Source organism: Podarcis erhardii, assembly GCF_964252035.2.
Source record: "Podarcis erhardii genome assembly, chromosome: 14".
Taxonomy (NCBI): Eukaryota; Metazoa; Chordata; class Lepidosauria; order Squamata; family Lacertidae; genus Podarcis; species Podarcis erhardii.
This window is the reverse complement of record NC_138503.1, coordinates 25,643,796-25,670,567: the sequence shown is the minus strand read 5'-3', so window position 1 is coordinate 25,670,567 and position 26,772 is coordinate 25,643,796. Positions and strand designations below refer to the sequence as shown.

The 26,772-nt window shown below is 44.0% G+C and overlaps 2 protein-coding genes across 2 annotated transcripts; both read right to left on the bottom strand.

Moving 5' to 3' along the window:
* Positions 1-482: 482 nt before the first annotated feature.
* UBAP1L (ubiquitin associated protein 1 like) lies at positions 483-16,754 on the bottom strand. Its single transcript, XM_081839121.1, has 6 exons — positions 16,697-16,754; positions 12,686-12,840; positions 8,992-9,783; positions 5,154-5,363; positions 1,434-1,532; positions 483-672 (listed from the first exon to the last, which is right to left on the bottom strand). Exons 2-6 carry the CDS (start codon positions 12,815-12,817, stop codon positions 538-540), a joined length of 1,368 nt encoding a protein of 455 aa, XP_081695247.1. The 5' UTR covers positions 12,818-12,840; positions 16,697-16,754; the 3' UTR covers positions 483-537.
* Positions 16,755-17,632: 878 nt separating this feature from the next.
* PDCD7 (programmed cell death 7) lies at positions 17,633-25,434 on the bottom strand. Its single transcript, XM_081839077.1, has 5 exons — positions 23,852-25,434; positions 22,004-22,142; positions 20,642-20,878; positions 19,716-19,803; positions 17,633-19,219 (listed from the first exon to the last, which is right to left on the bottom strand). The coding sequence occupies exons 1-5, from the start codon at positions 24,776-24,778 to the stop codon at positions 19,102-19,104; spliced, it is 1,509 nt and encodes a 502-aa protein (XP_081695203.1). The 5' UTR covers positions 24,779-25,434; the 3' UTR covers positions 17,633-19,101.
* Positions 25,435-26,772: the final 1,338 nt, after the last annotated feature.

Here is a 26,772-nt window from a genome sequence, read left to right as displayed (position 1 = left end):
TTAACACATGTGAATCCATTTTCATTTCACAAATCTAAACCTCCCCAAAGTGCACTGCAAAATGCTGGCAACCTGGAGGCACCCTTAGGCTACAGGAACATCTTAAGTCGCGCTTTGGATCTGTTTGCAGACAGGTGCAGGTTATGCAGAAGAAGTTTGTGTTAAAATGTTGGTCTTTCACAAGCCCGAGCAGAGCGTGCGATGCAACTAGAAGCGATTTCCTTGCAGTGACTTTTAGACGCTCTGCCTCCTGACTAGCATTTGCTACCACAACATGGTCACTAACTTAAATGCCTTTTGAAAAGAGAGGGTTAGAAGAATTCAGAGGTGGCTATTAAAGATGACGGCATATAGAGCCTCACCATCCGGAGCCAGTATACTTCACAGTACCAGCTGCCAGTAAAAAGCAATGGGTGAGCCCTGCTTGTGCACTTCCCAGAGGCAGGTGGCTTGATCCAATGGGATCAAGCCACCAATGTCGTGGGGCTTATGGCATGTTCTGCCCTTTCTCAGTATGGAAAAAGGCCCGCTTGCCGCTCACTGGGTCCTTGTCATGAGCTCCTCAAGCGCCTTGTCTCTGTGGTTCTCGCACAGCAAGAGGACTTCTTTGATGTCTGCTTGCTGGAAGCCCATGTCGTTGAACTGGACCAGGAGGTGAAGGAATTCTGCTGCCTGCAAAGAGAAGCAGAGTGAAAAGTCAGGGATCGGGGGGGGGGGGGCGGGGGACACACAGTGCATGTCCCACAACTGCTTCACTCAGGACAAAAGCAACTGAAGATAAACAGGCCTGGTGAAGGGGCTTCAATGTTCAGATGGATGCTTGAACAAGGCAAGCAACTCCCCTTTGCCCCTGCGATTGAGAGGGCTGGGACCATGCAACGTCAGCACCCCCTGTGGCGTATGATGTCAGCATGCCGTGGAACATCCTTGCACACCCACTGTGGAATTTTGAGGGGGCTCAGCCCCCTCCCTGAAATTTTGGGGGGCCCTTGCCCCTCCAGACACCTCCCCCAGGTGGTGCCCCTGAAACATGGTGTATATGCCTGCAGAGGTCCAGCCCCATACATTTTGGAACCTGAGGGGAACCAAAAAACGGCACACCCCCTGCTGGGGAAGAAGGGGTGAGTAGAGATCTACATAAGGAAAAATGTTGAGGGGATAAAGATCTACATTTGGAACAATGGGTTTTTTCTTCTTGATTTCACTGTTTTACCTTTCTTAAACAGCTTTGAGGGTTGTTCTTTTTTGCTATCAAGTGGTGTATAAAGAAATAAAATAGATTTTTGCTTATTTTTAGCTTATACAGCCCCAAGCAGCTCAATGCCAGGGTTATGAGAGGAAACTGCCAAGCCATTTATACCCCCTACTCAGTCTCTGCACCCAGCAGGAGACCCTGCAGCTGAAGTGCAAAAAAAAAGGCTGGGTGTTCTGACCTTTTCTGAATTCTGGAACATCTCCATGGCTTCTTCGACCTGAGCCTCCTCGTACCCCTGCTTCAGAAGTTTGTCGCAGGCACTGAGGTAACTGAGGAACTGTTGGGGGAAGGCAAAGGGGAAGTTAGCTAGCTAGCACACCATCCGGAATCAGGGCTATTACTTACTTATTGTATTTGTATCCCACCTAAGTTGCTCGAGGGGGCATACATAGTTCTCCCCCTCCTCATTTAATCCACCCTGTGAGGTAGGTTAGGCTGATAGGCAGTGACTGGCCGAGTTGCATGGCTGAGTGGAGGATTTGAACTCTGACCTCCCAGGTCCTTGTCTGACACTCTAACCCATGCTTCCTCAAACTCGGCCCTCCAGATGTTTTGAGACTACAATTCCCATCATCCCTGACTACTGGTCCTGCTAGCTAGGGATCATGGGAGTTGTAGGCCAAAAACATCTTGAGGGCGAAGTTTGAGGAAGCCTGCTCTAAGCACTACACCACACGGTCTCTCTATCTACCCACTCACCCTTCTTTGTAGGTAGGGATGGGTGAACCTGTCAGTTTTGTTTTCTCTCTGTTTCTCATTTTCCCAGTCTTAAGTTCCGTTCTTTCCAAGGAAGGAGAGTACCACCACATCCTATTCTCTCGCTTTTTTGAAAACAAGCCTCTGGCTTCTGCTCTTCTCTCCCATCCACTACAACCCTGGTCACAATCGGTTGCATCCAATGCTAGCACTACTCGAGGTAGACCCACTGAAATTAATAAACAAGACCAGCTTAGGCCTATCAATTTCATTGGGTCAGCAATGAGTAGAAATAAGCTGCATGCAACCCTGTGTGTCCCCCGCTCCCTATCTTCTAAAATGGGTTATTAGTCTGATTCAAAAATAACTCTGGCAAGAAAAATAATGCAGCTGCCCATGTGTTAAGTTTATAACTTTACAATTAACTAAAGATGGAAGATGAAAGTATTATTATTAATTATTATTATTATTATTATTATTATTATTATTATTATTATTATTATTATTAGAATTTATATACCGCCTTATACCTGGGGGCAGTGCTTTTTTTTCTTAAAAAATGTTTAGGGGTATTCTCATTTCGTCAATAAAATCAAGATATAAAACCACAAAACACATAATAAAAACAAAAACAACAAACGTACAAAAGAAAGAGGAAACCTTTCCAAGGTAGAAGAAACCTGGAGAAATCTACATCATCAACCTTGCAAGAATTCTCTCATCCTATCCTGAAATGCACGAAGACCACATTGAATCAGACCCTCTGATCTTTTCATTTCAAGGATCCCATCAAGGTGATCTAGAGCCACTGATGGACATCAGGTGATGCCGTTCCTGACCCATTCAGATCTGGGGCAGCCTCAAACATCCTGCATGCTAGGAGGTTATGCAAGGATGGGGCCAGAGATCTGCCTGGGACACTCTGAGAAGGGCACTCCGACACTCCAAAGGGACGATCTATTTTTGGCTTCCCCCATTGTTCTTGGAGTGCTGACAGGACAATTCCCAGTGGCACCCCTCCTAAATGCCTCACATGCTATTCATTCCCAGTGCACAAACACACACAGGGGGGAATCAGCAATCCCTGGAAAAAAGGCTAATACTGAGCATTAGCTTGCAACAACAACCACAACAAACACACCCCGATTTCATCTGCAGGCAAACAGCATCCTTCTGTAGGCCTGAAGATGGCACAGATGGCTAGAGGACTGAGTGATGGGCATGAAAGGCTGGGATTCAAAATCTGTCCTTAGCCACAGACTCACTGAGAGGGCCTTGGCAACACCACAGAGCTTCACTGTGGCAAAATGGAAAGAACCACACCTCTTTCTCAGGAGATTAGGCAAGGACTAATATGGATTGGAGGGCCTTGTGCAAATTAAAATGACTGATGTGTTAATAATTCATTGCAGACTTCAATGAACTTCAGGCAGGGGCTAATATAGCCCTCCAAGTCTCTCTCAGACTCTCCAAGTGTCCCTAATTTCTGGGGAGAGTCCCAGATTTACAGAAGCCATCCCCAGTTTCTGATTTGATCCCAGAATGTCTTGTTTTTCCTTAAAAAGATAAAGGTACCCCTGCCCGTATGGGCCAGTCGTGACTGACTCTAGGGTTGTGCGCTCATCTCACTTAAGAGGCCGGGAGCTGGCGCCGTCCGAAGACACTTCCGGGTCACGTGGCCAGCGGCAGCGGCATGATTTCTGTTGTCATCCTGAAGCAAAGTTCTTAACCCGAGGTATTATTTCTGGATTAGCGGAGTCTGTAACCTGAAGCGTCTGTAACCCAAGGTACCACTGTACAACCTTTGTGTGTAGAAACTAGCCAACTGTACAAATGTAAAGTTCACAGTCATTGCTCCACTCACTTTTCTCTCTTCCCTGCCCCTCCCCCCTTATGCCCGCCAACATTCCTGGCCTGGAAATAGGGACATTCTATTCTGCATCAGTATCACTGCTTGAGCATTTCTTCCTGGTCAAGTACAAAAGTTATTAGAAGAAAACACACAAAGCTGCAGCATTTTAAGCCCAGAAATCTTTGAATTTATGTATTGCATTTAGAGAAACCTGGGGGGAAAGAATACCCCAAATCAATACATACTAGCAATGATACTGATGTAACAACAACAACAACAATTTTATTATTTATATGCTGCCCATTTGACTGGGTTGCTCCAGCCACTCTGGGTGGCTCCCAACAAAATATTTAAACACTCATTAAAAACTTCCCTGAACAGGGAATAGAATGCCCCTATTTTCATCTCAGGGATGGTGGAGGGTGTGCACCTCTGACATGCAGCTTCTGGAAGGCTTCCTGGAAGTAAATGTGCCCCTGCCTGCAAAAGATCCACCCACTCTGGTCTACAATGACTGACAGCAGCACCCTCAGACAGGGGTCTTTCTCACCCCTTTCTGGAGTTGCTTGAGATTGAACTGGGATTTTTAGCTGCTGCTGCTGCTGTTGTTGGCCCTTAACAGCAGAACACGGGGGGGGGGTGTGTGTGTTAGGGTTAGGGTTCATAACTAAAAACAGATAAAAAAATATTTCAGTCACAGGAAAAGGTGGGCTCTGAAAACATCTGAGGTCCTCCGTCGAGGGTCTTCTGCTGGCCCCCTCACTGCAAGAAGCAAAGTTGCAGGGAACCAGGCACAAGACCTTCTCATTATAGTGGCGCCCTCCCTGTGGAACGTCCTCCCATCACATGCCAAGGAAATTAAGAACTGCACAACTTTTAGAAGACATATGAAGGCAGCCCTGTATCAGGAAGTTTTTAATGCTTTATGTTTTATTATGTTTTTATATATGCCGTGGATTATGCATTTCCTGTAGGAAGGCAATGTGTGGTTTCATGGCGTTTATGTACGAGGTAATGCATTTTCTTTTGATAGGATTTCCCAGTCCCCTCACATTTAGTGCAATGGCTTTTAAGCTAGCCATTTTGTATGTCTATTTTATAAGATGATTCCCTTCCAACCCGTCTGCATTGCCCTGTGTCCCTCACCTTCTATTGTCTATCCAACCTAGTGCATTGTATTTCTGCTGACCTTAACACTCAAGTGAGTCTGTAGGGAAGAAGGTGGTATTTGGGGCCTAAGTCATGTCTATGAGCTGTGCTCCTGAGCTGTGGCCTCATGATTCGTGCTCACTGCATTCACAAACAACGTGTTCCCTGGTGTTCAAGAGAAAGGAACCAGCCTCCACTGACCTGACCCAAGCTTTGTCTCCCAGTCTTCTGCAGAGCAAGGATCGCCCGGCGGATCGGATAACCCAAAGCTAAAACGGGCTCAATGAGGTCGCGCTCCTCTTGGCTGAGCGCCGAGAGCAGGTCAGCTGTTGAGTCAGGATGAGTTCTGTGGGAACCACAAAGCTGCTGCACTCCAGGAGGGGGTGGAAGGCAGGAATAAGGGCTCAGGGACTGGGAGGGGGGAGAGAGAATAAAAATAAACATAGATCATAATGCTGGTTAATTTACAGACATCATTATGAGAAATTCTGTACTCGTCAAGGCTTTAAAAGGGGTTCTCTCTCCCCCCCCCCGGAAGATGTACAGGGTTTGTGGGTGCTCAAAAGCATGGCCTGGAGTCATTAAATTAAATTTAGTCAGACCACAGAAGATGCCTGGAAAATTCCCCTACTTGGAACAACCCCCCTTTTGGTTTTCTGATTTTAGACATCCTGTTTTAATCATCTGAAGTTCCTTGGATGGGAACTATTATTATGTTTCCAGGGAGATGACAAAGGTTGATTTGACAACAATGGAGACTGGAAATGTGTTTACACATTTATTACACAGGTTTTAAAAATTAAACCTGCATCTGAAATGGATGTGCTCAAAGTGCTTTGTCGAGACACTTCTGTCCAGTTTTTAAACTGGAGTCAAAACACTGGCGGGGTTGTTTCATGCTGGGACCAGTTCAAAGACTGGTGTTTCTTTCCAACACTTCTCCGGACATGGTGGCCTGAGTGGTGCTGAAGTTGAGCAGCTCCACCACCAGGGCTGAGAAACCGTTTTGGGCCTGAGGGAGCAGCCTTCTGAGAGCCACATATGAAAGGTGGGTGGAGGCAGAGGCAAAAGTGGGCAGAGCAATGGATGAGATTCTTACCTCCCTACAGTAGGCTGTATTCCAGCCACACAAAAGCCAGAGGTTTCTACACCATCTCTCCATCTTCCAACCAAGTAAGTTGGAAAGTGCATCACAGTTCAATGCAACGGTACAGTTCTGTGAAGTTCCTCTACATCCGAAACGACTGATTCAGACCAGTTTAACTCTCAAAGCTATCTCCCGAAGGAACATGAAAAGTCATGCCAATGCCAGTTAAAATTGGGAACACCAAGAGAGAGAGAGAGCGCGAGAGAGAGCGCGCGAGAGAGCGCGAGCTCATCCTATAGACAACAGAGTGTAGTTCTCAGGGTCCCAAAGCCATGGCAGTTCTACTGATGGTTAATGCAGATGGGAGTCCAAATTAAAACCCGGCATAAAAACCTAAGAAAAGCAGTGCTGGATCAGACCAAAGACCCACCTAGTCCAGCATCCTGTTCTCACAGTGGCCACCCAGTTGCCTCTGGGAAACCAGAAACAGGATTCAGATGCCACAGCAATTCTCCCCACTCGTGACTCACAGCAACAGGCATTCAGAGGCCTTACTTGCCATATGTCTGGGTTTCCCTGGACATTTTGCCGATTCAGCAAAAACCTGCCCAGACAGCACAATCCCAGATGTGTCCGGGAAAACCGGATGTATGGCAGCCCCATCTTTTACAGCAGCTGGTCACTAAGCAGGGAGCCACTCTCAAGGGTTGGACCCCAGAGCTGCCTGCCACCACTGCTGCTTCCTTCTAAGAAGTATTTTCTTAGAAACAATCCCTTACGCGTAGGTTGAATTGGGCCAGGCACGCAAGGACAGCAAGGTCAATGGGGAAAGGAGGCGGGTGGCTGCTCACAGCCTGATCTTCTTTCCAAGAGGCAGTCGCTGAAAGACGTCAGCAAGGCTGGAGCCTCCTTGCAGCCTCGGGGCTTATCTCCTTTGATGGATTTAGGGACAGCTAGGTGACACGCTGAGAGAGAAGGACAACAGCTCAGCAAGAGAGACTCAACAGGTGTTCTGGTGAAGAAATGCACGTCCTCACATAGGGTGTCAACCGGCCCCTTGCTAGTGACATTAAGAACCAGGCAGCTGCATGAAAGACCACTGCCTTCTCTACAGTGCTCAGATTGGCAGAGGGGGCCCTCTTTGTAGTTCCACTGCCCCCAGAAGCTTGGGGGGGTGACCTGGAAGCGGGCATTGTCTATGGCAGGTCCTCACTTGGGGATCTCCCCCCCCCCAGAAGTGCAACTGGAACCTTCATTATACAGCTTCTAATGAATGCTGAAGACACTTCTTTTTATCCTGGCTTCTGACACTTGAGGTGTATATTTTTAGGACCACCTTGAGGCCAATTGAGGAAGGTGCCATCCCCTCGCCTCGCTGAAGCCTCCCTTATCTTTCAGGGGCTTTCAGTGGCACCCACAAATCAGCACCGATGGCGGGTCCCAGTGATATCTTTCTAGATCTCGTGGAGCTCTTGCAAGATCTCGTGGAGTGAAAAAGATCTGGCAAGGTCTCACCAGAAGATGATGCTGAGTCCATGCTTGCTTTGTGCTTTGGGCAGACAAGGTCTGGAGAATCTTTTTCATCCCAGGGGCCTTGTTCCATTCTAGGCAACCTTTTGAGGGCCACATGCATGTGGTGGCCGGGGCTAGAGGCAAAAATTAGCAGAGCAACAAATTAAACTTTACTTTTTGTACAATAGGTTGGCTGCTACACACGCTCTTGAGGTTCCCGACTCCTGCTCTAAACTTTTTTCAAATATGGAATCTGCCTCTAGCCCAAGCATGCATTTTGGGTCCTACCTTCAGTCAAGCTGCAACTCAGCAGTGAGTCCTGACTCAGGGAAGCCATATTTGGGGGCCAGATCCTTTATGCATGACCATCACTTAATGATTGCAAACCTGAGTGGCAACTGGGTGTCAAGTAAACCACAACAGATCACAATTCCAGAGAGGCTTTCCTTAGGTTCTTGCACCACCTCAGAAGCAAAGCTTTGCAGTGGGGTTACTCTGCTGCCAGGAAAATCAATATTTGTGCATTTTAGGCTTCACTCTGGCCAATTTGCAAATATTTTCTTTTTTGTGTGCATAATTTAATTGTCACAGAAAAGGGGAGCTGCTGGTGTCCTGTACAAGAGCTTCCCACTTTGCCATCACTTACTTGTGCCCAGAATTTGCCACCTGCAGCAAGACCTTTTTAGCTCAGCTGGGTAAGCAAGCCAGCTGATTTTCAACACGTTTCCATGTTCAATTTTTTAAAACTCAAAAAGTCTAAAATCCTGGAATTAGGGATTGTAGAGAAAGATGTTTTGGCTGATATTTAAACATGAATGTATCAAATTCATACTTCCTGTCAAAATCAGAACCAAAACACAGTCATCTATGAAAATTTGCATTTATCTGAATTTTGCAAAATAGTTATCCAATCACCACATATTTTGTGGGGAGGGGGATAAAAATGAACATGCTAGTGAAAAGGAAGGACAGAAATATTACCAAAAAGTGCTTGAAAAAATGTATATATCAGTCAAAACTGCAAGCAAAAATGTGTTTGTTAATAGAAACACACTAAAACACACTAAAATTATGAAGAATTTTCAGGATGATTTTTCTTTAACATTAGGATATTGCTGTATGGATGTGGATAGCAGAATTCAGGACTGGAAAAGTGAGAAATTGACAGAACTGAAATTGTCTGATCCTTCTAGCCCTACCTGCAATTTTAGATTGTGAAATGGAGTGGGGAAAGAAGCAGAGAAAAGTGATTTCTTACTGCAATTGTGGGCTTGTGCTTTTGGTTAGGAGGGACAAGCGCCGCAACAGTCAGTGGCCTTGGGTTGCAGCATGGCTGAGAAACTAAGAAAACCAAACTGACAGATCCTTCCATCCTTACCTGCAATTTTAAGACTGTAAAATGGAGAGGGGAGAGAGAGAGAGAGAAGAATGATATCTTACTGCAACTGTGGGCTTGTGCTTTTGGATAGGAGGGACAAGCCCCGCTGCAGTCAGTGGCCTTGGGCTACAGCAAGGAGTCGTTGGTGGCGTCGGGGCGAGAGTTCCCACCAGAGACACATCAGAGGTAGGTCCATATCTCAGGTTCCGGCTGCTCCGGGAGCGCTGATGGAGGGAGAAAGCTCTGGACGCCAAGGTGGGTTCCGTTGCTGTCTGGTTCCCCGGGAGCATGAAAGCTGTGAGCTTCTTCCTGGCTCCTTCAAACTCATGCTTCACGTTGTTAAATAAAAACATAGATTGCCTCTGCTTGACTAGAGGAGGCTTTTGGCCGATGCTCTCTGAAGGGGTGGCCAACAGCACCGGGGAGGTCTTTGGTCTACACTGGGGAAGACTCAGGAAACGAGGCAAAGTGCCGGGAACACGCTTGGAGTCAGAGAAGGGCTTTTCTTCACCGTCGCTTTCGACAGAGGAAGACAAGGGAGACTCCTCACCTTCGGAGCACCCTTGCTCTTCCAAGCACCCATCCTTGCTCACCTTCTTAGCCAGCCTGCTCTTGTTCACAGTGCAGCTGAACTTCTCCGCTGCAGCACACAGGTTGGCACACCGTCGAATGGGTACCGCAGCTGTCAGTTTGCGGCCTGCTGCCTCTGGGAAGCTTTCTTTCGAGTCCAGCAGCAGCAGCCAGCAAGGCGGAGCCGTTGGGACGACGTCAGTGGTCACTTCGTACCAGGGGGTGTCTTGCCGAGAGGCGGAGTCTACCCAATACAGCACCTTCTTCTCCAGCGAGAAATCATGCTGTGGAAACAGAAGAAGGAGAGACAGCATCTTCTTGGCCTTGGGCTGTAGCTGGAGTAACCAAATGAGTGAAGGCAGGACTTGAGAGCTAAATCACAAAACAGATGAGGTCACTTGAACCCAACAGGACCACCCACTCCCAAGATCTGACTTTGCTAAGAACTTCAAAAAGAACTCTGCTGGGTCAAATCAAAGCCCTTCTAGTCCAGGGATGCAGAACTTGTGGCCCAGCAAATGTTCCTGGATTCCACCTCACGTCACCCCAGTCATCATGGCCCAATGGTCAAGGATGATGGGAGCTGTGGTCCAGCAATATTTGAAAGGCCACAGGCTCCCCATCCCTGACCCAGTCCAACATTTTATTTTCAACAATGGCTAGCTGGAGGTTTAAGAGCCTTACAGGAAGGCCATGGAGGAACTATTGTCAAATGAAATTGTGAGCAGGGTCTAAATAACAAGCAAGGGAAGGAGAAAAAAATAAATGATTGTAATCTAAGTTATAATACAATAGAAAATAAATGTAGATACTGTAAAGGAATACAATAGGAACATCACAAACGTAAGGGTGCAAAGTCAAAGTGTAATAAATTGTTATACTGAAAGTGAATTGAATAATGTCAAATTTTGTGTAAAAAACTAATAAAAACTCATATATATTAAAAAACTAATAAAAACTAATAAAAATTCATATATATTAAAAAAGGAAGGCCAAGGAAGCAACATCTGTACTTTTTTCAGCACCTTCTAAGGAATACATTTTTGTTTGGGCAACTGTCCAGATATGTAGAATGTTGACATGTATTTTAATCAAGTTCCTCCTTGATTTTAATTATTTTTTCAATGTTTTAGAGAATTGTTTTTAGCTGTTTCTTACTGATTAGTTCATTGTTTTATTCTTTTTGTAAACTACTTTGAGGTATTTTGTTTTTTACAGTCAAGTGGCACATAAATTTTGTGAAATAAATAAATAAAACAAGAATGTGTGCAGCCTTAGGACGAAAGTTGTTTCTCAACATATTTGTGTGTTTCAAAATGCGACTTATGTGGAGTGAAAGCAGACGTGTGTCAAGGTGGTTTCTTAGAACTGTTTCATCCTCTCCTCAAAACCCTGAATATAATAGCAGAAGATCTACTAAGAAGACTCCCAAAAACACAAATATTCCAGAACACAATGATGCTCCCTACTGGCAGGAATAAACTGGACACAGGGCTTGACAGGCGACAGAGGAAGGTTGCTTTAGCTTTTCAAACCCAAGTTTCCAGGCGACTAAAAGGTCATCTCCATACAATGTTTAAAACCCCCTGGCAATATTTGTAACCTAGGAGATATTGTAAACATTGCACTCTGGGTCTACGCTACAAAGACTGTTATGAAAATACACTTCAAAAAAGCCTGTGGAAAGTTAATTTGTCACGGATTTGATTTGCATATATTGCAAGGGAGCAGGAGAGATGTGCTTCACTGACACTCATTAGGCAATTTCTTTTTTTCCAGCTAGCTAATGTACTTCAAGGACTAATTCAGATGTAACACTGAACCATGACTTGGTGTTATAAGAACGAACCTTTAATGGCATTGCCAGGGCTGGATTTAGGTTTGATGAGGCCCTAAGTTACTGAAGGTACTGGGGCCCTTTTTATGTCCAGCTGTCCTTTGTCAACAACAAATTGTCACTGTTTTTGTGTTGAATATATGCTATATGGTAATTGATGGACCTATTAGATATCTAAAGCCATTTGCCCATGTTGCCATGCAACCAGTCCTTGCAGAATGTAGGCACCCTATATATAGAAACGAGCAAACCAGTGATATTTTAGGGAGCAGGCTAGCAGGCAGGGCCCATTACTTACATCGTAGGAGCCTACACAACACAAAACACTGTTGCTGTATGTAGGTTTTATTTTATTTGTTTTTTATCTATATTTTGGAAATGTACATCCAGGTTTTTTTCTTTATTTTTTTGGGGGGCCCCCAAGAGAGTGGGGCCCTAAGCTATAGCTTGTTTAGCTTATACATAAATCCAGCACTGGGCATTGCTGTTCCTCCACTGCTGGAGTTAGGGTGCCCTGCATACCAGCTGCTGGAAATCATAAGTGGAGAGGCATTGCTGTGAGAACAGAGTGCTGGACTCGATGGGTCCCCCTGGGCCTGATCCACCAGCCAGCCTCTTCTTATAATGTTAAAGGGAGCCCCTGGACACTCCTTCCTCCACCTCCTCCCCCGCCTAGATTTGAGGCAGCCCATCATTTGTGGCTTTGTCCAAACTATGGCTTGTGTTTGCCCTGCGAATGACAAATTGGAAACCAGCCCCAAACTGTGAGTCCCAAACCTGGTTGGATTACGGCAGGGGTAAGCCCTGTGTTCGCCAGGTTTGGGCAAAAAGGTGAATCACACTTTGCTTCAGAGCAGCAAAAAGTGAGGAATAAGAGAAGGAGGAACGTGCTGCTCAGAAGCTCCTTGAATGCTTATTATTGTGGTGTGATTCTGGCATTATAAGAGCCTAGAAAGCTGCCTTTTACCAGCTTGGACTATCAATCCATTGAGCTGCGTATTATGAACATTTTCTGGCAGCAACTCTCCAGGAGTCCTCAAACAGGAATCCCTCCCAGACATACCTGGAAATGCTGGGGATTGAACTGGACTTCCCTGAACTATGGTGTCAGGTTAAAGGCTTTCAACATCAGCAAAATGTTCCTCCCAGGGGTAGGAATGTACATGTAAAAAGCCTGTGGAGCCTAGGTGTTATTCTAATTAATAAATTTCTAGACCTTAAGAATACTAAACTAGAAAATGGAAATGGCTAAAGAGTCAGTAACATGAAAGAATCAACTTTTTCCCAAAAAAACAAAACATAAAAAATCCCCTTTAATATCCAGATTTGGAAGAGATTTATTTATTTACCATTGCACACATCAGGACCTCCGTGCAATCGGGCATCTCAAACTCAGGCGCTGACACAAAGTTTGCCTCTTCCGTGGAGTCGTCTGCAATGCTTATGGTCACTCTGAAAGGTACATCTTGCAGGCAATTCATGGCTCCCCTTGTTACATTACACTCTAGTAAAAAAATAAGAAGATTGATTGGACTTAGTTACTCCTTCTGCTTCAGCTCCTCCTCAGTGTCTGGGGCTGATCACAGAAGTGGGGAACCTCCAGCTCACAGGCCTAAGGCCAACATGTGTCCATTTGGCTAGTGAGACCATTGCTTCCAAGCCACACATATAGGATGCCAGGTCAGGTGGGAGGCAGGCAAAGACATGGCTCCAAAGAAAGAATCAGAAGCTTAAAATAAGCTCCCAATTGGTCCTTTGCAAGTGAGGCTTGCAGACGCTGATTGGCACTGACAGCGAGCCCCAGTGGAATCGGCTGCACTGGGCGAGTCCTGCATCAGGAACGTCCTCCTGCAGCCAATGAGAAACAGTGCTTTGCAAGGTTGGCTATGCAAGCACCAATGGCCAGCTGATCACAGGTGCTTACAAAGCCCTGTGCTTTTGATTTCAAACCATGGGGGCAAAGGAAAATAGGTCATTGTGACATTGGGGGGGGGGGGGTTGGCGGGTGTCTGAGCTGTCGCATTTCAGATTGCAGGTCACGGTTTACATGACGGAAGGCTCCTCCACAGCAAATAAAATAGAGATCCCTGCAATAAGAAAACTAGGATGTTGGGGGGAAAGTGCAAGACTACCCTTTTACCTAACAGGCTACTTTTCAACATGGAAGGAACACATTTCGGTACAGAGCATTTCATTATGAGTGTTCACCTGCAGTTTGAAGCAGCATAGCCCCACTGCAGGTGAGGTCAGTTTGTTCCTATTTAACTCACTTTCTTATTTATCTAAAATGTTATGTCCTTCCCTTTGCAACAACAACTTCTTACTTTAATAAATGGTGGTTTGTGCGAGTGGTCCCAAGGTAAAAGGAAGTAGAGTGGGCAATATTATTGGTTTTTTATATCAAAAGCCTTTATGGCAGAAGTTCGAAACTTTTTCCCATTGAGTGCTGTGTTATATCAGATAAGATATACCGGTACTCTGCGGGGTGGGGCAGGGAGACACAAGCTGGAAGCAGGTGACGCAAGAGCAGCTAGCCTCCCATTCTCAAGATCCTCACCATCTCAACACACTTTAAAAGGACTGATGCCTTTTGAAAGCCAGATCTGCAGCTTCAAAAGCTCCTTCTTGCTCTCTGGGACACATTTTGAAAACTGCACTATGTCCACCTCTCACAAAGAACAGCTCAAGATTGAATGGCAGCATAAAATACGCAAACTCTTCTCCTGCTTGATAGGATTGGCTTTGCGTAGGCAGAAGGAAGCTTGGATTTTGCAGAACTTCTCATCAGCCAGTGTGGGCAACTTCTGATCAACAACCTATGAAATTTAGATGCCCGAGTACACCCAATAAACAATGTTATTTTACCCACTTTGCACCCTCCATTTCTTAACTGATCCTGGTGAAGATTTGTTAGCAATCCCCTTTGCCTCCTCCTAATTTCTATGTGCTCCTTCAAAAGAGTGAAGCTCCTCTATGGACTTTAAAAAAAAAAAATGCCACTCAGCTATAATCTCAACAGGATTTATTGCTGGGTGGCTAATGCAAAGTCTGTGTCTCCTGGTGCTGGAGTGGAGAAGCCAGATGGGCACTTCCTAGCTCTGCCATGCTGCACATGTCTTTTTGCTAATACATTCCACATGCAGCATATCTGGAAGCCAACCCAGGGCTCAGACCATCTGCTGAGATAATGCGAATGACGCTTTTCACATAAGCCACAACGTACACAAATGTCAGAGGGAGGTGGGCGGGGGGAAGAAGCAAGGAGTAAACGCGATCAATGATGAGAATGATTTATCGTTCCGATTTCCTCTGCTGGCTCTGTGACTTATTCCTAGTTTTAGCTACATGTTTTATATCAGTTAGGTAGCTTAATTATATTATTATTTCACATGAACTGGCACTGGAGATTATGGCTCTGGATCAGACAATTGGGATGGTAATTAGAAGAAATAATGGCAAATTAGAGACTTAGGCCACCCATTTTCTATGCTTTCATAAGATACACAAACAGGCTAGCAGTGCATCACTGCTCCTGTGCATTAAGAACAGCCATTGTGAAGGGGGAAGTTTTGTAGCTTCAATTTCACCTGACCTCATCTGTCTTCATCCTGGATAAAGGATCAGGTGGTCCTGGTCTAATCACAGGGCCCCAGAATAACTTACTGTTATGGTTTGAGGGGGGTCAGTTTGGATGAGACCCTGAATTCCTTCCAAACTTCGAATCTTGTGTATGTGGGGTGGATACTACAAGATGAAACCTGTCAAGCCAGTTCTTCTGGCTTTGGCTAGCCAGTTAAGTTCCACTAGTTACATGTCTAAAGAAGTTGCTATAAAGGCAACCCCGTGGGGGTCTATCCTTAGCCCACCTAGCTGGATGCAACCTCATTCAAGGTGAACTATAGGCCAAGGGGAGGCTGCGTATAAGAGAGCTGTGTTTCTTGGCTGATGCTGGAGACACAAAGATATGTCTGACTCTGTGCTGGACTTGGGGTTCCCCTGGAAACCTAATGGGGAAGCAAATCTGTTGGGGCATTCATATTGCGAGCCACTCTGTCCTGTGCTCAGGCTGTATATATCTGTAAATAAAGCCAGATATCCTAAAGACACCAGTCCCTGAATAAGCAGAGGAACCTTGGAGTCTCCCACTGCTCGGAGACTGTAGTGCACAACAATACTATTCTGTTTCCAATTATTTCCACTGCCACATAATTGTTGATCTTAAGGGGAAAGACACTTTATAACTGTACCTGTAGCAATTCAAGGAACAAAGGCATATAGTCCAAACCAGATGCCTAGAGGCACGTCAAATCATATGAATGCAAGTGATTGAGGGAGAGAATATACTTGGGGTTGTGTCCAATGTTGTGCATATGGAATTCTGCTCACACAACAGGATTTCCCCTTATCCTTCTCTCCTGATTAGAGGGTCATAAGGGAGAAGAGGGAGGAGTTCCATTGTGCAAGTGGAAGTTTGTTATGCAAGCAGAATGATAGTGCTGGATAAAACTCTTAGGCACGGTGCCCCTTTTAGAAACAAACAAGTGGCATTTCGCTTAATCCGGAAACTAGCAACCACCCTATATCGAGAGAGGCAGTGCTTTGGGGGGGGGGGCACATACCCTAAACATTTTGTGAATTTCTGTACTTTTGTCCATTTACTGTATTTATTTTTCTAGATTTGAACTATAAAATAGTGATTTTCTTGAGTCAAAATGAAAGTACCCCTAAATATTTTTTTTAGGAAAAAAGGCACTGTCTAGAGGATACTAGGATAGAGCAAGTTGGTATCAAACTAGTGGAAACTATTAGATAGGGACTCAACAAGGCATCCTCTTTTCTGTGCTAATTTAAATTAAGACGTAAACATTATGACAGCGTTATAAAAACACCACCATGATCTGGGGGTAGGGGGAGAGGACTGAGAAACTTGCAACTAGGGATCACTAGTTTTCGTCAAAATCCACCAGGCAAGAGAAGTTAACATGCGCTCCAGCACTATCTAGCAAGACTATAACAGATAACAAAAGGGTAGAAAAATAGCAAAGAATTTATAGGTAGAATACTAGGCCACTGAAAGTTATCAGGCAGGTGTATCAAAAAGCTTTTCACCAAGCAAAACATGTTGTATCTCATAGTGAGGTATGGGCAAGCAGTTGTGGAGAAACAAATCGTACCTACAAGAAAGTAAGGCCATAGCTTTACATATAGAGGCTTGAGTATTTACTTCATTGCGCAGCAGGACTTTGACATTTTATAATGCAAGCAATAACTAACTCAAATTCATTTTTCTACATCTTGAGGGATATCTTTCCATTTCATACCATTCAGTGCCTGCCTTTCCTTTGCAAATTTAAGCTTACCTTAAGAAGAAACCAACTAGCTGCTTGTGATGCAGGATAGAGGCACCTTGTCAGCTCTGTCCCATACGTGGAAACTCAAGTGCCTACAAAGGAGGTCAGGTGAATGCCTGGCTCCCTTTTCTAAAGCTACTGATTAGAGCAGCTTAAGGGGTTAGCTTGCATCATCAAGTCTTCCAAAAGAGTAAGAAGCCTAGCCACTCGTGTGAAAGCAGCGCCAATTTTTATGAATCGGTTTGAGGTCTTACTAGTCTCAAGCTACTAATTCAATGGAGTTGCTTTGGAATGTTACTGTCTGGTAAATAAAATAAAAAATAAGGCAGAGATGTTAATAAAAGGGCGAGTTTTTATATTTAGCAAAATGGTATTTCCTAGTAATTATTGCACTGTGTTCAAGGTGCTGGAACTGGTGTAAAAAACCACTATTGCTTGGGACCAGGATACATGAAAGACCACCTCAGTCCCTACATAGCCAACTAGTCAGTGTTCTGCAAGACAAGAGGTTCATTCTGCGTGATGGTGGCACCTATCCTTTGGAATTCCCTACTACTGCGTATCAAGACAGGCACCTTGTCTCTTGGCTTTTGGGCACTTGCTAAAGACGTTCTCTTTCAACAAGCCTTCTAAATTCTTTATCCTGGTTGGTATCTGTTCTGGATCTGAACTGATTTTAGGCATGTTCTTGTTTCAAACTTTTCTTTTTAAATTCCCTATATATGCAACTGTTGTAAGTGTGTGTGTGTATGAGAATGACATTATACTGCAAGTTGCTTTGCGAAGCAATTCCTAAATGAAAATAGCAATAGTAGTCAGTCTCCTACACCAGCCACTGTTGCCCGACACTGTCTATTACCAAAGGACAGTATCAAACTCCAAAAGCTTGCATTGACCTTTTAAGTTGGGAAGAAAACCATTTATTTAAAAAATGACAGCTACAAAGAGTTTGAAATGTTCTTTATTTTTTTAAAGTACAAATAAAATTCAACTGAGTTTTTATTACTTTCTACTAAAAATAATTTTTGACAATGTTTCACATTGCATTAGGGTCTTCCCTCCCCTAATCACAGGCACTTATGCAACTTTGTTTTAAAGCACAAAAGAATAAAGAAAAATGTCCCTCAAATTTTATGTAACATTTTGGTAGATATTTTTGTAACAAGCTGCTAATTTTAGTATCGGAGGTCAAGTTACAATGAAATGTTTGGAAAAGGCTGTTTTCTTTCCCCTGAACTAAAGATTCAATTGATACAGAATATGATAGCCTATCAACATATCATCAGCTATATTGTGTCCACAGCATTTTTTTTTTGGTCAATGACAGTCCCACAATGTTCTGCAACCTTCAAATAACAGGGGCCAAGGAGAATGTTACCATGCTAATGAAGTTTATTTTACAAGGTTTGTAAACATTAGATGTTCAGGTTTTTCGGTTCACATGCACAGGAATTGTTTATGCAACACCAAACCAATATTTGACATTCTATTAAATTAACAAAAATACCCTAACCTGTATCGCTTCTCTAGTGTTCTTACTTTAAGAGATGATAGAAAAAATGCTTTCCTGAGTATGTACATCTTGTAAGCACATTAAAAAAAAAAAAAAATTAAGGTGCAAGTTGCACAAAAAAACAGCAATGATGCTATTAATTCTCTCCACGTTGTTTCATTGTAGTGTTTTAGCTTTTAAAACCACTACACCAAACTTGCAAGGAGGCGATAATTGACCACATCTGTCAATTCACTTAAGTAACAGCACATAAGACCAAGATAAACACGGAGGCAATTTTTAAAATGAGAGTTCAAAAAAGAGCTGAAACTTGAGAACCCGGATATGGCTCTAAAGAGTTCAATGACAGTCTTTGATGTTGCTTCAAGATTATTACCTGATTTCCCATGAAATATCAGAACATTAAAAACACATGCAACAATATTTAGCAGCTGCATTAAGTTATATGGCCCTGGGATTGTATTTCGCCTCAGCAGGATGCAGTTAATGACACAGGTTCTCAAGTTAGGTTTTGTTGCTACACATGCCCATGACAAATTAATTTGCCTGCTATAGATGCCATTGTCCAGAAATAATACATATAAAAATTCTAAGGAAAAATGTCCTGCTTTTAAAGTTCGCAGGAGCAGATAACGTGCAATGATGTTGTAATTAAATTCCTCCAAACAGTGTTTTAAAAAACAAGATCTGAAGCAAATCTCTGCCAGTGCAACTAACCAGAGATTCACATTTCCGGAATACAACATTTTTTTGGGGCAGTATTTGTCTTCTGAGTCAGCTGTTGCATATTCATCTTATGTATTCTGTGCCTCTGCTTTATAAGAAAAAGATTCAGAGTTTTTCAAGTCCAAGGGAATTAATGAAGTACGCTTTATCACTTGTGCTGCTATTCTTTTAGACATCATCCAACAGCTGTAGCCCAGATGTCACTAGAAGGTTGACAGGGAATGACCCATCCTGGTGGGATAAAGTTTCCTTCAGGATGATCTGTAGGCACCAGGTATCGATCCCATTCATGCCTTAAACATAATAAAGTTAGTTATGCAGCATATTGAGTACTGTGTTCAATCCTCCTGAAATCTTAATTTCCCACCATTAATTTTACAACTTAAGTGTTGATGTGAGTTGGGGAGATGAGTGCAAAGCACTGTGGCCACCCAACGGATCCTTGTCAGTGGACAGCATTAGAGACATGTTTTGCACTGTCCACTAGTACAGTATCTCCAAGTACCTCATAGGGGTACATGGCATCCCATAACTTGTAGGGAAGGAAAGACATGGCTCTTGGGAGACCCAGTAAAGCAGTCTCTTATTCTTGGTAATGCCACTATCTGGGTCCAGAGGGAAGTTTTAGCAGCAACAACAGTTTTGCTGACTGCAACTTGAACAGTAACTGCTACAACAAATATCTGATAGGAATTAATACTACACCACAACGTAAAAAAGCAGGTAAGTTTCAAGATTTGACAAAATTGTTACAGCTTTATTTTTTACTACAACACTGATTAAACTTACCTGATCTGGATAAGAGATGGCACAGAATACTCAGCCTGCAAATAATACTGTGTGAAGGGCTCCAAAAGGCGGGCAAGGGGAAATTCCTCTGTAAAACAGGATAATAATTAAGAAAAACAAGTGCCATGAAAAACTACCAGACACAGAAGCATATCCCAAGAATGTAAGCCATACATTATTTGCTACAGAGAATACTAAAACTGACTGTTATAATACCGTTACATAAAATCCTAACTGGACATGTTGATAGAAACATAGGGATTGCATAAATATATTAAAAATCAGGAAGTAGCTCCCATCATTTTATTCTATGACTCTCTGCAATCAAATATTGCCTATTGAGATTAAGAAGGTGCCTTCAATGTACTATTTTTGGTGCCTGCTAAAAACATTCTTGTTTAGACAAATCTACCCAGCTGCTTGAAGTAATTTTAATCTGTTTTAGTATTTTAACTTTTGTATGTTTTAAAATATGGTTCTGAATTTTTCTCAATTTTATCATTGTGCCTTTTTGTAAACCACTTTTGAGAATTTCTACAATCAAGAAGTGTATGAACTTTATGAAATAAAATAAATAATTAAGATTTAAACATAAACTATCTCTGGTGTGGGTTGATAGCTGGAGAATACGCCTGCATTGTAAAACAAGCACTTGGGACTTTATCGAACATTTTCTGTCAGCTACCGTGAGCGAATGGGTGAGTTTTAATGTTACACAACAGAGGAATCCAACACAAGTGTTTCACTAGCAGAAACACACTGTGCAACAGACTGCACAATTTGCTGTGCACCATTTGCTAGCAAACTGCTTATGTATTCTCTTGCACAACAATGATCTGTTGGTGCAAAACATTTCACCAGTGGGACAAGTATAACTTAGCACTACACTGAATACAACCCCTGAGAAACAATACGCTGAAGTTTACCTGGTTCCCCAAACAGTTTTGAATCCATTTCCCGCTTCTGCTGCAGAAGTTTCTCCTTTTCCCGCTTCAGCTTCTTTTCCATTTCTCTTTTCCTTTCCTCTTCCTGTTCTCCTTCCAGCATAACCCGCAGAGCTCGTTCTTCAGCTTCATAGAGTTCAGTGCGTGTTTTTATCAATGCTCTTAAGCTCTGGACTTCATTCTCGAAGGCGTCATCTGCAGCTGGGGGTGGACAAACACCTGCAGCAAAAAACAGAACAGAAACCACAACCCACACCAGATTACTTGACTTTTCCTCCACATACTGATCCAGAACAGTGAAATGCATGTAAACAAGAGAATTGAAGCATCCCCACTGGTGAGTAATCTTGCTCTGAGGTGGTATCCTCACACACCCTATCTCACTTGCTTTTAACAGGGTGGTCAGTTGCTTGGGTGCGTATTATTTCCCTCTCCCTCCTCTCCCTAATTGCATGTTTTTTCACTGTTCAAGGACAGAGGAGGAACCAGGTGCAGTAGCTTACTTCACTGAAATATGGTATTTATGAATTTTACATTTTATTATATAGCCCCGAAGAAAAACGAACACTTAACATAACATGGAACATAAAAAACAAACCTGTAGAAGCACCTGTGTTTGATTAAAACAAAAACAAGATAAGCAAATGTGTATACTGTGCAGTAAAATACAAATTACGTTGAATAAAAAGTGGAAACTTGTGTTTATTAACTGATTTCTTCACTGCCACCTAAGAAGACCATCTGTGAATTCCACAAATGGACATATTGGTGTGTCGGCTTTTTGTATGTCAGCTTCTTCATGGTCAATGAAGGAAATAGTCTTGCAAAGTTGTCTTAAATGAGTCTATAGCCTTGGGTCTCTTGACGCTCTCAAATAGCTTGTTACCTTTTCCATTATTGCCATATTCTACAGCTCTTCATACCAGAATTGAAGAATTAGTCCAGCTGCATCTTTTCAATGCTGGGTAATAACAAGGTGTGTTGACACTAGCATACAGCATAATAGGTCACTGGAAGAGGCATCCCTTATGCTGGGTATTTATAACAAATATTTGCAAAAAATATAAATGCTTCAGAAGTTCTAATGGTTTCAGTGCCTTACAGATGCTTTGAGTGCACTTCGTCCATGGCAAGATGCTATGCTTTTAACCAAAAATTTGTTTTAACAATACAAGTCTTCCAGGACCTAATTTATATATTGAACCATATTTTATAAACAATACATAAGCAATACAAGCCTGACTGAAATGTTGGAGCCATTACACAAACAGCTTTCCAGCTATGTTTCAGCATATATCTAAGTAAGGAGTATAAAAAGCACATGCAATTCTGAGTCATGTTTACCTTTCCTCGCTGCTGCTTCTTTTCTTAGTTTCCTAAGCTTTTCTAAGCCACGCAGGATTTCTGCCATACGCTTCGTGTCTGCTTGTTTTTTCCTTACTTCAGATAACACACTGTCTGCAGCAGCTTTAAGTTCTTGTTCCTATATGAGCAAAAATATGAATAAAGGAATTAAGAACACATGTAGGCTCATCTAGTTGAACATCCTGTGTTCACTGGCCAGCCATATCCTTCAAAGCCCACAAATCGGACAATAAGGAAAGAGCCCCTCATCACCGTTTGTCTCAGTAACTCCTAGGGGGTAAACACAGCTCATGGCAGACAGCTGTCAACAGATCCACCCTCCTTGAGTTTGCCTTCTCACTTGCAGTGACATACATATTAGTTAACACCTGGCATTAAAAAACAGGTGCTAGGGCTCAATTTGCTGCAAACTGTGGCAGCACTCATAGGTTTCTTTTCTAGAACAGGATACTGCCTATAGACCGAGATTGTCATGAAACTACTTATATCTACTAGACTCAAAAACAGTTACCAATGATGATTAGGCAATCTTCACGAGACACCTGCTTGCTATGCCTCAGGTTTTGTCCCCAAGTTTCAGGGTCCCTCGTGTTTTCTTGGGATTTGTAGGGAAAGGATAAGAATCTCATTGTGAAAGGCCAAAAAAGGGGAGTAGCCTATTGTCTTCAGCACCCATCACTGTAACAGTTTGAATGAATGCAAAAACAAGTACACATTTGTGCACCAAGAATGCTATACAATAATATGTAAATGGTACTGACTGGCTCCAGTTTTCCCCTTGGATCCATTTTATTGTTCAGCAAGCTTCACTTCTTACCTACTAGACTCTACCCTGTGATTCACTAGGGGCTGCTCTTTGCTCCTGTCCTACAAACCTCCATCCCCTGATATAACCAGCACTAACCCTCAACTCCCAAGCTCCACCCCTGTCTTAGGAGAACTGACAATTCTTACTCTGAGTGTGTCTCAACTACAAAGCACAACTGCTCCTCAAAATGAACTGTAATCCACTTGTCACTGGAGAGCAGTCTTTGTTAAAAATACATTTGGAGCAAACATGTAGATCAAGGGTCTATAGCATGTAGCCCACCGGTACATTTTGTGCATCCCATGCAGGGTTGATAGTAATCCCAGGCACTTGCCAACCTCAGGCTTCCCTGAATCACTTGCTCCATGCTAAGCACAAACATGGAGTGAACCAGTAGTGAAGAGATGGTGCTGAAACTGTGCTTTGTGTTTATGCTGGACTGACGATTCCAGCTCACTGCCCAGTGTACAAAGAAGACCCTGGAAGGGTTTGAATTGTGACACATGCACACCAGTGTAGAGAATAACAATATTCTCTCTAGAGAGTACAGATTCAGCAGGCAGCTTTTTTCAACACCAACTGAAAACTTTTGGGCTTATTCAGTCAGTGAAGAATATACCTTTCCAAAATAGCTGATTTGAAACTTTTTTTTGGGATGACTTTTTTTGAATGGTTTTATGTATAATTGCTGTTAACCATGCTGCTATTTTTAATTAGCAGTATATATTTTATGAATAATTATTTAGCACTATTAATGCAGCTAAAAAAAACGTGTTTAGTGTTCAAAACAATTCAGTTTACTATTCCCTGCAACAATCCATTAACGTGGGGTACTATCTCAACACTGCAGGTGGATGTGAACAACAGGGGTTTGCCTAAAGCAGAGATCCTGGTGCCCTCCGCTGGACTACAACTCCCATCAGCCTCTGCCAGCACGGCAAACACAGGCAATAAATCCCAAAGCACCGACTACCCTGGGGGGGGGGGCATTCGTGGGCATCCCTCAAAGCGCAACCCACCCGGTGCCTCTCCTCGACTTCCAGGGCGCGCCTGGCCCGCCAGCTCTCGATCCGCGCCTCCCTCTCGGCCTCGCGGCCCGCCTCCTCCTCGCGAGCGGCCCGCGCCTCCTGCCTCCGCGCTTGGCGCCGCAGCCTCTTCTTGCGGCTCTTCTCCGCGTAGCGGCGCAGCAGGGCCAGGGGAGCCTCCGCCGCTGCCTCGACCCGCAGGGGCCGCACCACCTCCCGCAGCTCCGCCAGCCGGGCCTCGGCCTCGGCCACTTCCTCGGCCTCGGCGTGGTCGTCCCGCCGCCGCCAGGCCCCGCACAGCGCTGTCACCTGCGCCACCAGCCGCAGCGCCTCCGCCGCCAACGGGCCCGCCTGGCTGGGCTTCAAGCCGCACGGCTTCGGGGGAGAGGCGGCGGCGGCGGCGCCTTCGGTGCGGCGGCGCGCCAAGAAGCGGCTTAGCCATTGCTCGCTCTCGTCGCCGCCGTCGCCTCGCCTCAGGCCGCCGGCTGAGGCAGCAGCGTCAGGCCCGAGCGGGAGCCTTGGCTTCTCCCCGGCCACGAAGGGCAGCGCCTCGGGCCTCCATTGAGGCGAGGGCCGCTCCGGAGGCGGGAACCTTGGCTTCTCCCCGGCTATGTAAGGCGGCGCCTCGGGCCTCCATTGAGGCGAGGGCAGCTCCGGAGGTTTCTGCTGCTGCTGCTGCTGCTGCTGCTGCCACGGAGGAGGGGGCAGCGGCGGCCGGAATGGCGGCGGGTAAGCGGGGGTAGGAAGGCCTCGGCCATCCGCCGAAAAAGGCGGGAACGGGGAAAGAGGAAACTGAGGGTGGTGAGGCGGCGGCGGCGGCCCGCCAAAAACACCCTGCGGAGGAGCCCCCGTCGGCGGGAAGTAGTGGGGCTGAGGGGGCCTCGCGAAGGATGAGGGAAACGGCGGCGGCGGTTGCGACATCTCACCCCCTTATGCCTCAAGAGGCCTAGTTAGCAGAATGGTACGCTGTCTTTCTCGCCTTCGGATATCGCTTCCGGTTTGAAGCGGAAGTGACGGCGAGAAGAGCGGCGCCCCCTGTAGGTTGGGAGGAATCCGACATCTGTCGGCTACTGATTTTAGACTGCAGCTCCCATCAGCCGCACCGGGGCCGGAATGTACTAGCAGCCTTTTAGGTGCATGGCAAGTTATGCTCTGCTTTGCCCCTAAGCACCACACACACCCCGTCACCTTAGTGCACTCCTTACCCCCCACCCCCCAAACCTTAAAGCATTTTACCTATGCTGTATTCCTAGCCTAGAATGGTATGCTGAGTTGCAATTACTTCAATAATGGACAACCTAAAGCCCCTCATTTCTGTGAGATTTAACATTCTGTGAAACGCACAGGAGAAGCACTATTAGAAATCTGGGAGGAACGGGTAGTAGATATGGAACGCTGCAATTATTATTATTTTTAAACAACGGGACACCTAGTTTGCTTCTCCTGCTCCAAACCACATGGGTTTTAAGAAACCGTTAATGTCTGTGTGCTCTTAGAGGCGTTACACCAGTTTCTAGTCTCATTGCCTAGCAGCCTGCAACTTCAGAATTAAGAAGAATCATTCATAACAAGCTTGGGAAGGATTAAGAATCAAGCAGCAAGTTGCTACACCCACCCAACGCACTTGGTGGCCAGTGTCAAGTTTAAAAAATATTCTATCAATGTGTAAATGGAACCTAGTTCAGCAAAACTTTTATAAGCACACCTCAACATGAAGGAAGGACATCAAGCTTTTAGGTACAGATTTTAATTTCAGAAATGAATCAAAAACATACACGTCCTTTTGTGTTTTTACAAATACTTTACTAAAGGATCAAGTTAACTTTTAAAACAAAGCAATCTTTGCTTTGCTAAAAGATTTAAAATAACAAGATGCAGACCGGCATTTTAAGCTTATAACTTAAATAAGAATTTTGTGCAAACAGTGACTACTGATTACATGAAAAATATTATACAATTATATGCTACTTTCTTGTGCCTCTTAATGTTATAAGAAGGTAGGCTGGGAAAAATACCTGGCACCAAAAAACTGATGCATGATGGTTCCAGTACGTTCAATAAAAAGTACTATATTAAAATATTGGCATAGAATTTTCTATATTCTATGGTCTATTTCTTCCTGTAAACCTTTGTTCTGTCAAAAAAAGGTATAGCAAGTTCCTGGTTCATCTGTTCTCGTAATATCCATTTTTCTCTCCAAAACCTACATGTGATATTTAATCAAGGTAAGTAAAAATGAATGAACCCTTTGGTATTATATCCAATTATTTTTAATACATTACATTAAGTTTTTAGTAAAGTGGGGCAGTTTGCTCTAAAATAAGGTCAATCCACAACCTGTTTATTCTAGAGCAATCCCGCTGGTTTGACCAATATGGAGTTTGGGGACCAGAAAGTACTGTCCTAAATCTTTCATATCCAGTTTTTAAGGGCAGTATTCATTGAAAGTGAAACAAGTACCTCTAGCACCCACTGCATTTAAAGCAGAAAAGATATTTAGTGCATACTGAATGGTCTTTCAAACAAAAGTAGATTCAAAATATTTGTGTGTTATGTTTCCCTGCTCAAATTGTGTAGTATAATTATTGTAAAATTCCTCAACTATTGGCAATACCTGCATTGCACTCTAGAACTGAAAAAGCTAGGGCTGAGCTGAAAGTTATTCAGGAAATGCATTCAGTAGAAAAAAGGAGCTTTTGAGGGGGGCCTGATGTTTCCTCAAAATCTTTTCTTTTTTTGTACTGGTTCACAGTTTGAAAAATAACCTTCCCATTGATCCTAGTAACAATGATGTTGCCATGCAGCCAGATTTTTGTCGTATGATGGGAAAAAGCTATTTCAGTGTATTAGCATTGTTTGACCACAGTGACTGTTGTCACACAGGCATGTAGCTGATCAGATCTGGCTATGTCATT

What these genes read in the sequence shown, in the direction of transcription:
- UBAP1L (XM_081839121.1), bottom strand. Translation starts at nt 12,817, where the DNA reads ATGAATTGCCTGCAAGATGTACCTTTCAGAGTGACCATAAGCATTGCA. An exon ending in GGAGACAAAGCTTGGGTCAG is followed by an intron (nt 1,533 to 5,153) that starts GTCAGTGGAGGC and finishes TTCCCCCAACAG; the next exon opens with TTCCTCAGTTACCTCAGTGC. An exon ending in TGTTCCAGAATTCAGAAAAG is followed by an intron (nt 673 to 1,433) that starts GTCAGAACACCC and finishes TTCTCTTTGCAG; the next exon opens with GCAGCAGAATTCCTTCACCT.
- PDCD7 (XM_081839077.1), bottom strand. Translation starts at nt 24,778, where the DNA reads ATGTCGCAACCGCCGCCGCCGTTTCCCTCATCCTTCGCGAGGCCCCCT. An exon ending in AAAACTGTTTGGGGAACCAG is followed by an intron (nt 19,804 to 20,641) that starts GTAAACTTCAGC and finishes CCTGTTTTACAG; the next exon opens with AGGAATTTCCCCTTGCCCGC. An exon ending in CCATCTCTTATCCAGATCAG is followed by an intron (nt 19,220 to 19,715) that starts GTAAGTTTAATC and finishes ATTATGTTTAAG; the next exon opens with GCATGAATGGGATCGATACC.